At 40.1% G+C, this 14,350-nt stretch overlaps 1 protein-coding gene across 3 annotated transcripts in view; it reads right to left on the bottom strand.

The window, feature by feature from the left end:
* LOC100438975 (SUMO-interacting motif-containing protein 1) overlaps positions 1-14,350 on the bottom strand; it is a 43,874-nt gene that overhangs the window by 9,703 nt on the left and 19,821 nt on the right. The window contains exons 2-4 of one of the 3 annotated variants that reach the window (XR_010140083.1): positions 10,852-10,937; positions 4,409-5,149; positions 4,064-4,133 (exon numbers count right to left, since the gene is read on the bottom strand). Coding sequence is in view for 1 of the 3 variants with exons in the window: in XM_054556270.2 (XP_054412245.1) it covers positions 4,064-4,133; positions 4,917-5,149; positions 10,852-10,923 (375 nt within the window). In the remaining 2 variants the exon portion in view is untranslated. Of the gene's footprint in view, positions 1-4,063; positions 5,150-10,851; positions 10,938-14,350 lie in introns of all 3 variants that reach the window. The other 2 variants (XM_054556270.2, XR_010140082.1) reach the window with 2 other exon arrangements.

The following is a 14,350-nucleotide window of genomic DNA, read 5'->3' as shown; positions in this document are numbered from 1 at the left end:
TTTCAGTAAGCTATAATTTAATTGTGCTACTGAGCTCCAGCCTGGGTGACAGAGTGAGACTCTGCCTCAAAACAAACAAATCAAATGTTTAAAAACCCCATGTTAGTTTTGTTCATTTTTTCCCTATTCTCCATTTATCTCTGCTTTAATCTTTACTATTACCTTCCTCTGCTAACTTTGGCTTCAGTTTCTTCTTTTCCTACTTTAGATATAGTCAGGTTGTTGGTTTAAGATCTTTCTTCTTTTTTAATGCAAGCATTTATTTACATCTGTAACTTCTTAGTGCTGCTTTTGCTGCATCCATAAGTTTTTGTATGTTGTATTTCCATTTTAATTTGTCTCAAGGTATTTTAAAATTTCCCATGAGATTTTTTTTCTCTGAACCATTGTTGTGTGTTGTTTAGTTGCCACATATTTGTGCGTTTTCCAGATTTCATTCTGCTATTGATTTCTAGTTTCATCCCATTGTGAATGGAAGATAGTTGGTATAATGTCAATGTTTTTATATTTTGTTTAAGTCTTGTTTTGTGGCCCAACATGTGGTCTATCTGGAGAAAATTCCACGTACACTTGAGAAGAGTGTGTGTTCTGCTGTTGTTGGGTGGAATGTTCTGTGTATGTCTGTGGTTAAGTGGCCTATAGTATTGTTCAAGTGCTCTGTTTCCCTATTGATTTTCTGTCTGGTTATTTTATCCATTATTGAAAGTGAGGTATTGAATCTCCTACTATTATTGTGTTGTCTATTTCTTCTTTCAATTCTGTCAGTGTTTGCTTTATATATTTAGGAAGTCTGATGTTTAGTGCATATATATTTGTAATTGTTATACCTCCTTGGTGAATTGACCCTTTTATTATATAATGTCCTTCTTTGCCACTTGTAACAGTTTTTATGTCTTTTTGTCTTACATTAGTATAGCCATCCTTACTTTCTTTGGATTACCATTTGTGAGGAATATCTTTTCTCATCCTTTCACTTTCAGCAAGTCTTTCTATTTTTCTTTTTTTTTTTAGAGACAGGGTCTTGCTCTGTCACCCAACTGGAGTGCAGTGGCACTATGACAGCCTACTGCAGCCTAGAATTCCTGGGCTCACGGGATCCTCCCACCTCAACCTCCACAGTAGCTGGGACAACAGGTGTGTGTTACTATGCCTACTAATTAAAAAAACTTTTTTAGAGACAGAGTCTTCCTATGTTGTCTAGGCTGGTCCCGAACTCCTGACTTCAAGCAATCCTTCTACATTGGTCTCCCAAAGTGCTGGAATTACAGGCATGAGCCATTGCACCTGGCCACAAGAGTTTGGTATTTGAAAAGATATAAAGTGAGTCTCTTGTAGATGGCATATAGTTGGATCCTGGTTTTTAGTCCATTCAGCTAATCTCTGTCTTTTAACTGGGGACTTTAATCTATTTGCATTTAAAATAATTACTGACAGGGAAGAACTTACTATGGCCATATTAATTATTTCCTATATGTCTTGTAGCCTTTTCATGCCTCCTTTCCTTTGTTACTGCCTTCCTTCATTTTTCATTGATTTTTTTTGTAGTGACACGCTTTGATTTCTTTCCCATTTCCTTTTGGGTATATTCTATAGATATCTTACTTGAAGTTACCAATGAGATCACATAACATATCTTAAAGTTATAACAATCTAGTTTAACAACTTCAGTTGCATACAAAAACCTCTACTTCTTTACTACTCCACCACAATTTATATTATCAATGTCTTAAGTTAGATCTTTATATACTGTATACCCATAACTTGTTTTATTTTTTGAGACAGAGTCTTGCTCTGTTGCCCAAGCTGGAGTACAGTGGCATGATTTTGGCTCACTGCATCCTCCACCTTCTGGGTTCAAGCAATTCTTGTGCCTGAGTAGCTGAGACTGCAGGCATGCACCACCACACCCAGCTAATGTTTACATTTTTAGTAGAGATGGGGTTTCACCATGTTGGCTGAGCTGGCCTCGAATTCCCGACCTCAGGTGATAACTCCCATCTCAGCCTCCCACTCCAGGACAGGTGCGGTGGCTCATGCCTGTAATCCCAGCACCTTGGGAGGCCGAGGTGGGCGGCCAGGCAGCCCCAGACAAGTCAGTATATTGCATGCGTGGTCCACTCTTTTGTTTCTGGCCCAAGGGAAGAGCCAAGGTATGGGAGGTTTTCTCCTGGTTGAACCATGCTTTGCTGGGGAGGGAGAGGGACATGGGCATGCAAAATTCCACAAACTTTCCTAGCACTTTTGATACACTATGTTCTCAATTAGGCATTGACCTGGGTGCTGAAACTTCTTAATTCAGCTCTAGAGTTCTCACAGTGATATTCTGGTCTGTATATGGTTGTTAATTCAGTGTCTCCATGGGGTAACAAGGGCCTGGAGCTTCCTAGTCTACGATCTTGCTGATGTCTCCCAGATTGTTCCTATTTAAAGCCCTCTGTTATTTCACTCCAATCTGGACTAACTGCTTCCTAGGTGTGCTATTCATTGCAATCTTGGGACTTCAGTACTCTCCTGGATTAAATCTGATGTTCCCTGAATCCCATGCCTCCCCCCTTTTTTTGATTACTTCCTCATTCCTTTGATATACTACCTCAGATAACCTTCTAAGAAACAGGGTATGGGGATATATTTTCAAATTCCTGCATAGCTGGAAATGTCTTAATTCTATCCTCACACTTAACTGATAGTTTGGCTAAGTACAGAATTCTAAGTAATTTGTTTTAGCCAATTGCATTAGGTGAGCAGACAAAAAGTTGGCAGTTAAACTTGGGGATCCTTAAAGGACAGAATGTGGAAAACCTTCTTCCTGTAGCACCAACTCTGCACTAGCTGTCTTTGTTTTGTTTATTACAGATGGTTCATTCAACTTTTTTTTTTTTTTTGAGACAGAGTTTCACTCTTGCTGCCCAGGCTGGAGTGCAATGGCATGATCTTGGCTCACTGTAACCTCCACTTCCTGGGTTCAAGTGATTCTCCTGCCTCAGCCTCCCAAGTAGCTGGGATTACAGGCATGTGCCACCACACCCAGCTAATTTTGTATTTTTTCATAGACACGGGGTTTCTCCATGTTGGGCAGGCTGGTCTCAAATTCCCAACCTCAGGTGATCTGCCCGCCTTGGCCTCCCAAAGTGCTGGGATTACAGGCATGAGCCACCACGCCCGGCCTTATTCAACTTTTTTAGACAATAAATTCTCTGACTTTTTGCCTGAAGGTAGGTAACCTGGCTACTGATCCTTCTGCCCTCAGCAATGAAGAGGTTGGCTGTTCCATTCACAAACTTTCAATAAATATCCAATAGCCCACATCTGACTCCTGCTCTCTATTAGATATTGTGTTTCTAAGTCCAAGACCTCTCTGGTGCTCTAAAGTGAAGATTCGTCCTTCCTTGGCTGTAGCCTCTGTACATGTATGTGGCTTTCTCTGCCCAGCTTCATCAGTCATCACTCTTACATTCTCTGTAGCTCTCCCTAATCTTCATTCAAATCTACTATCCTTCCCCTTTTTTTATAGCCATGAATTTATAACTTTCTCTATTCATTTACTATTATTTTTAATGGGATCTCAAGGAGAGGGATAAGTAAATATACTAAATCTTGAATTGGAAGATAGCACATACCATTTCAGTAGGAATTTTTTGGCAGGGGTGGGAGTATCAGGAGGGAATAATGGTGTAGACTTTATGACCAGATTTACTGTCACTTTTCTTTTTTCTTTTTTAAGACAGGGTCTTGCTCTGTCACCCAGGCTGGAGTACAGTGTTGTGATCATGGATCACTATAGCCTTGACCTCCTAGGCTCAAGCAATCCTCCTGCTTCAGCCTTCTGTGTAGCTGGGACCACAGGCATGCATCACTATGCCCAGCTAAATATTTTATTTTTATTTTTGTAGAGACAGGGTCTCACTTTGTTGCCCAGGCTGGCCTTGAACTCCTGGGCTCAAACTGTCCTCCTGCCTCGGCCTCCCAAAATACTGGGATTAGTGTGAGCTATGGCACCTGGTATCACTTTTGTTTATAGTTAAAACTTCCCCTACAGAAGATATAATCTTATAATTGTTGTTACCTCTTCCTCCATGACATAGGTGAGCAGTTTCCAGTCCCACTCCACTGTCTTGGCATTGGCTGGATGTAGCCTGAAAGTCAAGTGAAATCAATTAGAATTATGGAGAATTTAGCGGAAGAAGCGATAGGATCTGAAGGTGATAGAAGGAAGAAGCCTCTTCTTATCCTCCATTATCCTCTATGCTCTTGCTCACCTTCTGGTATCATACCATGTCAATCTGAGAGTAGTGGAACTTCATTGTTTTTTGCTACCCAGTATCCACTCCCCTTTTGGAAAGCTTCAGTACTATAATTTTGTCTGAAGAAACCAACTCTTCACTACTCTTAACCAAGTAGTTTTACCTACCAGAACCCCAAAATGAAGTATGTGGCTTTTTTAGCCAATCGTGCTGTTCTACCCCTCAATTCACGGTGATTGGCTCAAAGATACGGTCATGTCTCTCATTAGGCCAATTAAATCCTGCAAGACTCAATTTCAGAACTCTTGGGTGACTATAAAGGAAACAGACACTCTCTCCCACTGGAAGTGTCATAAAAGCCTGAGGCTGAGAGGCTACCACATGCGGCCCCAAACAGAAGCAGAGCTGCAGAATGAACCCTGGTAACCATTTTTGTATACTGAATCAAGTCACATCTCACTCCTCGGTTTCTAGTAACACGAGCCATTAAATTCTCTTTTACCAGTAGTTAAGGTCTCTTTGGACTGGGTTTCCTATCATTTGCAATTCAAATAACACTAATATACTAAGTCACCCACTGTAACGGTTAGGGTAAAAAGGCCTGTCAAGAGAAAGCTATGCCCTGAGTCCAAGATCCCTAGAAGATTCGCCAACAGCCGAGGTTATGGTTCATACTGCTGAATTTTCATGAGAAGCATGTAGGCCTCCTTTAGGACATCCACAGTCTCAGAGCCACTGAGCAAGATTTTCTGGATGATGTGAGCCACGATTTCTCTTGGTGGGTAATGCTGGGGTGACACAAAGTCCATCAAAAACTGCACAGTCCCCAGGGGAAAATTCTCTTCAATGGTATTTGTTACCATTCTTAGTCTTCGATGAGGGATGGGTTCTAATTTTTGACCCTTGTTCTGTAGAGATTAAAAAGAAGGAAATTAGGAGGGATTTTTATTTTATTTTTTTTTTTATTTTGAGATGGAGTCTTGCTCTGTTCCCCAGGCTGGAGTGCAGTGGCGCGATCTCGGCTCACTGCAAGCTCCGCCTCCCGAGTTCACGCCATTCTCCTGCCTCAGCCTCCAGAGTAGCTGGGACCACAGGCGCCCACCACCACACCCGGCTAATTTTCTTTTGTATTTTTAGTAGAGATGGGGTTTCACCGTGTTAGCCAGGATGGTCTCGATCTCCTGACCTCATGATCCGCCCATCTCAGCCTCCCAAAGTGCTGGGATTACAGGTGTGATATGGGATTACTCTCAGTGTATTTGCATCTTTATATGTAGAATGTCTCTCATATAGACAGTACATCTCATATAGATAGCGCATACTTGGTTCTTGCTTTTTTTTTTGGTCCAGCCTGACAATCTCTGCCTTTTGTTTAGAATTTTGGTCTATTTACACTTAATTATTTACATGTTCACTTTTAAACCTACAATCATACCATCTCTTTCCTATTTCTTCTATCCATTATTTGTTTCACTGTCCCTCTTTTCCTACCTCCCTTTATGCTAAAGACATATTTTTTGGCATTCCATTTTAATTCCTCTATTGGTTTTCTATCTATATGTCTTTTCATTATATTTTTAGTGGTTGCTCTTGGGACTACAGTGTATAAATTCAATTTATTCCAGTGTACTTTAGAAAATTTTAGAAAATGTATTGAATTACTTTTTGGCACAGCATGGTGGCTCAGGCTTGTAGTCCTAGCACTTTGGGAGGCCAAGGTGGGCAGATTGCTTGAGCTCAGGAGTTGGACACCAGCCTTGGCAACATGGTGAAACCCCATCCCTACAAAAAAATTTGGCTGGGCGTGATGGTGTGCGCCTGTAGTCCCAGCTACTTGGGGGGCTGAGTCAAGAGGATGGTTTGAACCTGGGAGGTTGAGGCTGCAGCGAGCTGAGATTGCATCACTGCACTCAAGCCTGAGGGACAAAACCAGACAAAGACAAGCCTGGGGGACAAAAAAAAAAAAAAAAAAGGAAAATTTATTGAATTACTTAAGGTAAAACTATAGAAACCTTACAAAATATTCCATTCATCTGTGCCTCATCCTGTATTTTTGTTGTCCTATTATCTGTATACCTTGTAAACATATCAACACAGTAGTACTATACGTTTCAGTCACTTGTCTTTTAAAGATATTAAGACATAACAAAAAATCATTATTTTTGTTTTACACACATTTACAATTTCACGTGCTCTTCATTCCTTTGTGTAGATCCAAATATCCATTTAGGTGTCATTTCCCTTCAGCCAAAATGTCTTATAGTGCAGGTCTGCTAGTGAAAAATTCTCTCATCTCTGTTTATCCAAAAATGTCTTTATTTTCCCCTTATTTTTGAAGGATAATTTTTCCAGATGCAGAATTCTTGGCTGAAAGCTTTCTTTTTCCACCATTTGAATATGTTGGTCCAATGTCTTTTGACCTCCACAGTTTCTGATAAGAAGTGAGGTGTTAATTGCACTGTTGTTCCCTATGTACAATATACCATTTTTCTCTGGACAGTCAATAAGTGGTTTTGTGATTATCTTGCTTTCAGTCTGCTGTACTTCTTGAGTAAGTTAATTTTTTCCCCACAAAATGTGAGAAAATTCCAGTCATTATTTCTTCAAAAAATTTTCTATAATCTACTGCTGCCCCTCCTTCTAAGACTCCTTCTAATACCGATTATGGATTGTTTGATATTGCCCTAAGACTCCTTCTAATACCTATTATGGATTGTTTGATATTGCCCTAAGACTCCTTCTAATACCGATTATGGATTGTTTGATATTGCCCTAAGACTCCTTCTAATACCTATTATGGATTGTTTGATATTGCTCTAAGACTCCTTCTAATACCGATTATGGATTGTTTGATATTGCCCTAAGACTCCTTCTAATACCGATTATGGATTGTTTGATATTGCCCTAAGACTCCTTCTAATACCTATTATGGATTGTTTGATATTGCCCTAAGACTCCTTCTAATACCGATTATGGATTGTTTGATATTGCCCTAAGACTCCTTCTAATACCGATTATGGATTGTTTGATATTGCCCTAAGACTCCTTCTAATACCTATTATGGATTGTTTGATATTGCCCTAAGACTCCTTCTAATACCTATTATGGATTGTTTGATATTGCCCTACATATCTCTTTTCAACTTTATTCCATCTTTTTCTCCCCTGTTTCTCGAAACTAGGTGATTTCTATTGATCTAGCTTGAACTTCATGGCTTCTTTTGCCAATCTGCTTCAATCTACTGTTGAAGCTATTTAGATTTTTAAAAAAATTTCAGTTACTGTATTTTTCAACTCTCAAATTTCCATTTTTATAGTTTCCATTTCTTGGTTGAGATTTTCCACCCACTCACTGATGTCATCTTTTAACTCATTGGACACATTTACAGTAATTGCTTTGAAGTTTCTGTTAAATCCAACAACTAGGCTCACTCAGAGTCAGTTTCTATTGACTGCCCTTTCCCCCTCCTTGAGTATGAGTCACACTTCTGTTTCTTTGCATGCCTAGACACTGGGTTTAAATGTGTTCTTCTAAGAATTGTTGTGGGGTTTTTGTTGTTCTAGTAGATATTAATACTTAACCTGCCTAGATTCGAACTGCAAACTTTGTCTCCCTTGCACAATATAGGTACTGATATCTTTGTTCTTATGGTTTCCAGCTGCTGTTGATTTAACCTGGCCTCTTGAGGCAGGGGGGTCCTCTGTTGTGCCTACATAATTTGGCTGTCAGCCAAGCACCTGAGCAGTCATTTTACTAAAATTTTGTGGTTCACCCTTCGTATGATTTTTCTTGTTTGCAGGGATTCCTCTGTAATTTCTTGCTCTGCCAGCCTTGACCTCTGTCCCCTGACATTTCAAGTCCATAAAATCTCAGCTTTCTGCCACCCAAGTTGCAAATGATTGGGGAATGCAATCAGTTAAGAAAGCCGCAAAGTCACAGATATCACCCTATGCAGCTATCTTGTAAGAACAGATTCCGCTCTGGTATCTGCCTGATTTTTCACCGGGCCCTCAGAGAGTACTTTAACAGGTATGGTGAGGCAGTTTCACAGATTGGAAGTAGAATCCAACTGCATTGCTCTTCAAACTTTGGAGAGAGTCAGTTGCTCCCCTCTTCGATGGGTCCATAGCACACTGTACATACTAACATTACTTTAGCACATATCATGAAGCATTTTTGCAGGGTACTTAATTATCTTCTCCCCCATTTGAGAATAACCTCTTTTTGTATCCTGTATCCTTGGTAGCTATAAGGTACTTGGATCCAACACATGATTAATAAATAAATTTAATCTAATAATATTTGTTAATTTATTCTCATTTCATTTTTCTCTCATACTCTCCCTAACTCCTAATTAAGTAATTTGCATTTCTATCACATATTGCTCCAATTAAACTTTCACAGATAACAAATTATCTTTCTAATTTTAACAGTTGTATTGCCAGAGGGAGGAGAAACACAGATTACTAAGGCATCCTGATATTTGGCATCTGCAGAGTGAAACTAGGAAATAACTCCATCAGGCCTCCTAATTAACCCTATTTTCAGACATTATGAGGTGAATATTATTCACATTTTAGAGCAAAACAAAGAAAGCTCAGAAACCAGAACACTTTTCTTTTGGGGCTTTGGATTTAATAAATTGGAAGTGTCAGATTCACCTATACCAGCAAACTGCTGACCCAAGGCTTATCACCCACTTATGGTGTTGATAATGGGATATGCTGCCTACCACTGTAGCTTCTGTTCAGTTTTTGGTTAATTTTACTCTTTGGAGACTTCTGTTAATTCTTGCCAGCCTGGCTAGCAGGAAAAATTAGTTTTGGTTAGAATCCTGTTTGTTTGTTTGTTTTAAGTGGAGAGTCCTTCTAAGTTGGCTAACTCCTGAAGGAAAAAATTCCTGGTCAAGGCTTGTGTTGAATTTCTATCCAGTGACCTTGTTAAACTCCCTCAATTAGGTCCTAGGAGGGTTTTGTTGTTGGGGGTGGGTATATTCCTTGAGATCTTCTGCACAGACAATCATGTCATCTGGAAATAGGGACAGTTTCATTTCTTTTTTCCAATCTGTATGCCTTTTATTCCCCTTTCCTATTTTACTTTTTTTGTAGAAATGATATCTCCCTATGTTGTTCAGGCTGGTCTTGAACTCCTGGGCCCAAGCAATCTTCCCTCCTTGGCCTCCCAAAGTTCTGGGATTATAGGCATGAGCCACCACCATGCCTGGCCTATTTCCTTTTCTTAACTAATTGCACCAGCTGAGACTTCCAGCACCCTCTGAATAGGAGCGGTAAAAGCAAATATCATTGCTTTGTTCTAAATCTCACAGTCCACAATCAAATGTGGGAGCAATGGGCTGATCTAAGGTTTGAACTTAAAATTAAAAGGAAAGCAGAGTGTAAAAGTTTGAAAAATTTGCAACCCAGTCCTGTGGTAGGGAAGGAACAAGCATTTTTAGGAGAGAAATTTAAAGGGGCTGAAGAGCAACCACTTGCAAAAGAATTAGCAAGACAATGGGAAAAAGGCCTAGAGGCCTAGAAGGACAGAATCGTTTCAGGAGCCCAATCCAAATTCAGGCTGTTCAGGCCCCAGCCAGGGCTCAAAAGGCCCCAGGCATGATGGCGCAGGCTGCCAATCAGAGGCCCTGGCAGCTTCCATGTGGTGTTAAGTCTGTAGACACACAGAATGCAAAAGCGCATTCTGGCAGTTTCCACCTAGACTTCAGAAGATGTATCAGAAAGTCTGCATGCACAGGCAGAAGCCTGCCACAAGGGCAGAGCCCCCACAGAGAGACTCTACTAGGGCAGTGCCAAGGGGAAATGTGGGGTTGGAGCCCCCACAGAGTCCCTACTGGGGTACTCCTTAGTAGAACAAGGCTGCTGCCCTCCAGAGCCCAGAGTGGTAGAGCCACCAGCAGGTTGTACTTTCAGCCTGGAAAAGCCAAAGGCCCAACTCCCACTTGTGGGAGTAGCCATATAGGCTGTGCCCCAGTAAAGCCAAAGGGTGGGGCTGCCCAAGGCCTTAGGAGCCCACCCCTTGCACCAGTATGCCCAGGATGCAGGACATGGAGTTAAGGGAGATTATTTTGGAGCTTTAAGATTTAATGTCTGCCCTGCTGAGTTCTGGACTTGCATGAGGCCTATTACCCCTTTCTTTTGGCCATTTTTTTCCTTCTGGAATGGGAATGTTTACCCTATGCCTGTACAACCATTGTATCTTAGAATTCAATAACTTGCTTTTCATCTTACAGGCTCACAGCTGGAAGAAATTAGCCTTCAGTCTCAGATGAGATTTTGCATTTTTTTAATTGACAGTGGAATGAGTTAAGACTTTTGGAAATTATTGGGAAGGGATGATTATATTTTGCAATGTGAGAAGGATAAGACATTTGGGGGGCCAGGGAAAGAATAATATAGTTTGGATATTTGGCCCCTCTGTCAGGTTAAAATTTGATCCCCAATGTTGGAGGTATGACCTGGTGGAATCATGGGGACAGATCCCTCATAAATGTCATGGTGCCATTCTCAAGGGATTGAGCCAGTTCTCACTCATAGTTCCTGCAAAATATGAATGTTCTTTTTTCTCTTCCCCCTTCTCTCACCATGAGACATACCTGCTCCCCATTCGCCTCTGCCATGGTTGGAAGCTTCCTGAGGTCCTCACCAGAAGCAGATGCTGGTGCCATGCTTCTTGTTCAACCTGCAGAATTATGAGCCAAATAAACCTCTTTTCTTTATAAATGACTCAGCCTCAGGTATTCCCTTACAGCAATGCAAAATGAACTAAGACAGCTATTCTGAATCTTTTGTCCTTCCATATAAACTTTACAATCAGTTTGTTGATGTTCATAGAACAAATTGCTGGGATTTTGATTGGGATTGCATTGAATCTACCAATTAAGTCAGGAAGAATTGACATCTTGATGACATTGAGTTTTCCTGTTCACAAACATGAAATGTTTCTCCATTTATGTAGTTCTTTGACACCCGTCATCACAGTTTTCTATATAAAGATCTTGTAGATATTTTGTTATATTTATGCCTATTTGTTCAATTTCTGGGAGTGCTAATGTAAATGTAAATGGTAATGTAATTTTTCATTTCAAATTTCACTTTTTCATTGTTAGTATGTAGGAAAGCAACTGAGTTTTGTTTGTTAACCTTGTGTTCTGCAAACTCACTATAATTGCTTGTTAGTTCCAAGAGGTTTTTTCTATATTTTTTGAGATTTTCTACATAGACAAATCATGTCTTCAGTGAACAAAGACAATTTTATTTCTTCCTTCCCAATCCACATACCTTTTCTTTGAGACAGAGTCTCACTCTGTCACCCAGGCTGGGGTGCAGTGGTGCAATCTTGGCTCATTGCAACCTCTGCTTCCTGGGTTCAAGTGATTCTTCTGCCTCAGCCTCCCAAGTAGCTAGGACTACAGGTGCTCATCACCATGCCTGGCTGATTTGTATATTTTTAGTAGAGATGCGATTTCACCACATTGGCCAGGCTGGTCCGAACTCCTGGCCACAAGTAATCCACCTGCCTTGGCCTCCCAAAGTGCTCAGATTATAGGCATGATCTACCATGCCCAGCCCTGTATCTTTCTTTTCTTCTGTTTTCTTTTTTTGTCACATTAGCTAGGACTTCCAGTACAATGCTGAAAAGGAGTAGTGAGGAGACATCCTTGCCTTATCCTTGATCTTAGTAGGAATGCTTCAAGTTTTTCACCATTAGGTATGATGTTAGTGGCAGGTTTTTTATAGATGTTCTTTCTGAAGTTGAGGAAGTTCCCCTCTATTCCTAGTTTGCTGGAAGGTTTTTTTTTTTATCATGAATGGGTGTTAAATGCTTTTTTGGCCTCTATTGAAGGGATCATGTGATTTCTCTTCTTTAGCCTACAGATGTGGTGAATTGCATTAATGGATTTAATTGATTTTCAAATGTAGAATTGACCTTGCATACCTGGGAGAAATCCTACTTGGTCACGATGTATAATTCTTTTTGAACATTGTTGGATTTGATTTGCTAATATTTTGTTGAGGATTTTTGCATCTGTGTTCATAAAAGATATTGGTCTGTAGTTTTCTTTTATAATTTGTCTTGCTTTGGTATTAGTGTAATGTTGGTCTCATACAGCTAGTTAGCAAGTAGTCCCTCTGCTTCTATTCTCTGAAAGATTGTTGAGAATTTATATCATTTCTTCCTTAAATATTTGTTGGAATTCACTTGCCAACCCATCTGGGCCTGGTGCTTTCTGTTTTGGAAGGTTACTAATAATTATTGATTCTATTTCTTTATTGAATATAGGTCTACTTAAATTACTTATTCATAAAACTTTTTTTTTTCCTTTTTTTTTTTTGAGACAGAGTCTTGCTCTGTCACCCAGGCTGGAGTGCAGTGGCATGATCTCAGCCCACTGCAACTTCTGCCTCCTGGGTTCAAGTGATTCTCCTGCCTCAGCCTCCAGAGTAGCTGGGATTACAGGTGCATGCCACCACACCTGGCTAATTTTTGTATTTTTAGTAGAGATAGGGTTTCGCCATGTTGGTCAGGCTGGTCTCAAACTCCCAGCCTCAAGTGATCCACCTGCCTCAGCCTTCCAAAGAGCTGGCTGGGAATACAGGTGTGAGCCACTGTGCCCAGCCATCATACACCTTTTATAACAAAAATTTAAATTTTAAAAAGCATTTGTTCTACCCAAATTGATCTATAAGCTTAATGATTACAAACAAAATTCCAATGGGATTTTAAAAAGTAACAGATAAGATGATTCATAACTTTATTTGAAATAGAAAAAGCAGCCGAGCACGGTGGCTCGTGCTTGTAATCCCAGCACTTTAGGAGGCTGAGGTGGGCGGATCACTTAAGGTCAGGAGTTTGAGACCAGCCTGGCCAATATGGCGAAACCCCGTCTCTACTAAAAATACAAAAATTAGCTGGGCGTGGTGGCATACACCTGTAATCCCAGCTACTCAGGAAGCTGAGGTAGGAGAATCACTTGAACCCGGGAGGCAGAGGCTGCAGTGAGCTGAGGTTGTGCCACTGCACTCCAGCCTGAGTGACACAGCAAGACTCCGTCTGAAAAAAAAAAAGAAAAGAAAAAAACAAAGAACGTTACTACTGCTGTATGTAGTTGCCACTGCTGCTGCCATCTTCACTAAATTGGAGTTCACCTGGGCCCTGCTTCTTCCCGTCACCAGCTTCTGGTAGAACCTACGTCCCACATGTGAGCACTAGGTGTAACGGAGCCTGGGAAAGTGAGCATCTGCCATTTCTGCTTCTTTACACAGAAGTAGATTGTATCTCTGAAGGTGGAAGTTCTGTACATTCCTAGTGTTCTGAGATTCAGACACTAGGATCTCACAAGGAATGACATAATGTCCACAATAGTGGTATATATTAAAATAAAAAAAGACATATTACTCTTTATCCTCAAAATTCCACTGCAAAGAACTTATCCTACAAACATTTTTTTTTCCTTTTTTAACCATAAAATGCAGAGAAAAAAAATCGTATTTTAATGACCATGCAAGAGGATTCATCATATCATAGTCTAACGGCAAAAAAATTAAAATCAACAAGAGACTGGCTAAGTTTGATTTTTAAAAATTTTTATTAAAATTTCTTTTTAGTTTCATAGGTTTTTGGGTAACAGGTGGTATTTGGTTACACAAGTAAGTTCTTTAGTGGTGATTTGTGAGGTTTTGATGTACCTACCACCCAAGCAGTATACACTGAACCTAATTTGTAGTCTTTCATCCCTCGCCCCCTTCTCACCCCTTCCCCCTGAGTCGCCAAAGACATTCTTATGCCTTTGCATCCTCATAGTTTAGCTCCCACTTATGAGGGAGAATATACGATGTTTGGTTTTCCATTCCTGAGTAATTATGGTTTTTTAACATTAGAATAACATGCAGCTGATAAAACGATTACTGAATGAATACTTACAATGTACCAGGCACCATGTTGTGCACTGGGAATACCATTGGGAGCAAAATGAATAATGGTCTGAATGAGGTATGAATTTTTTAAATGTCTATTACATATTTTTTAAATTTTAAAATATATATACTAATTATATGTAAATATATATAAATTTAATTTTTGTTTTTATTTTA

The sequence above is a fragment of the Pongo abelii genome, chromosome 4 (assembly GCF_028885655.2).
Source record: "Pongo abelii isolate AG06213 chromosome 4, NHGRI_mPonAbe1-v2.0_pri, whole genome shotgun sequence".
NCBI classification, from domain to species: domain Eukaryota; kingdom Metazoa; phylum Chordata; class Mammalia; order Primates; family Hominidae; genus Pongo; species Pongo abelii.
The sequence above is the reverse complement of the archived record's forward strand: the minus strand, read 5'-3'. Positions and strand labels throughout refer to the sequence as shown.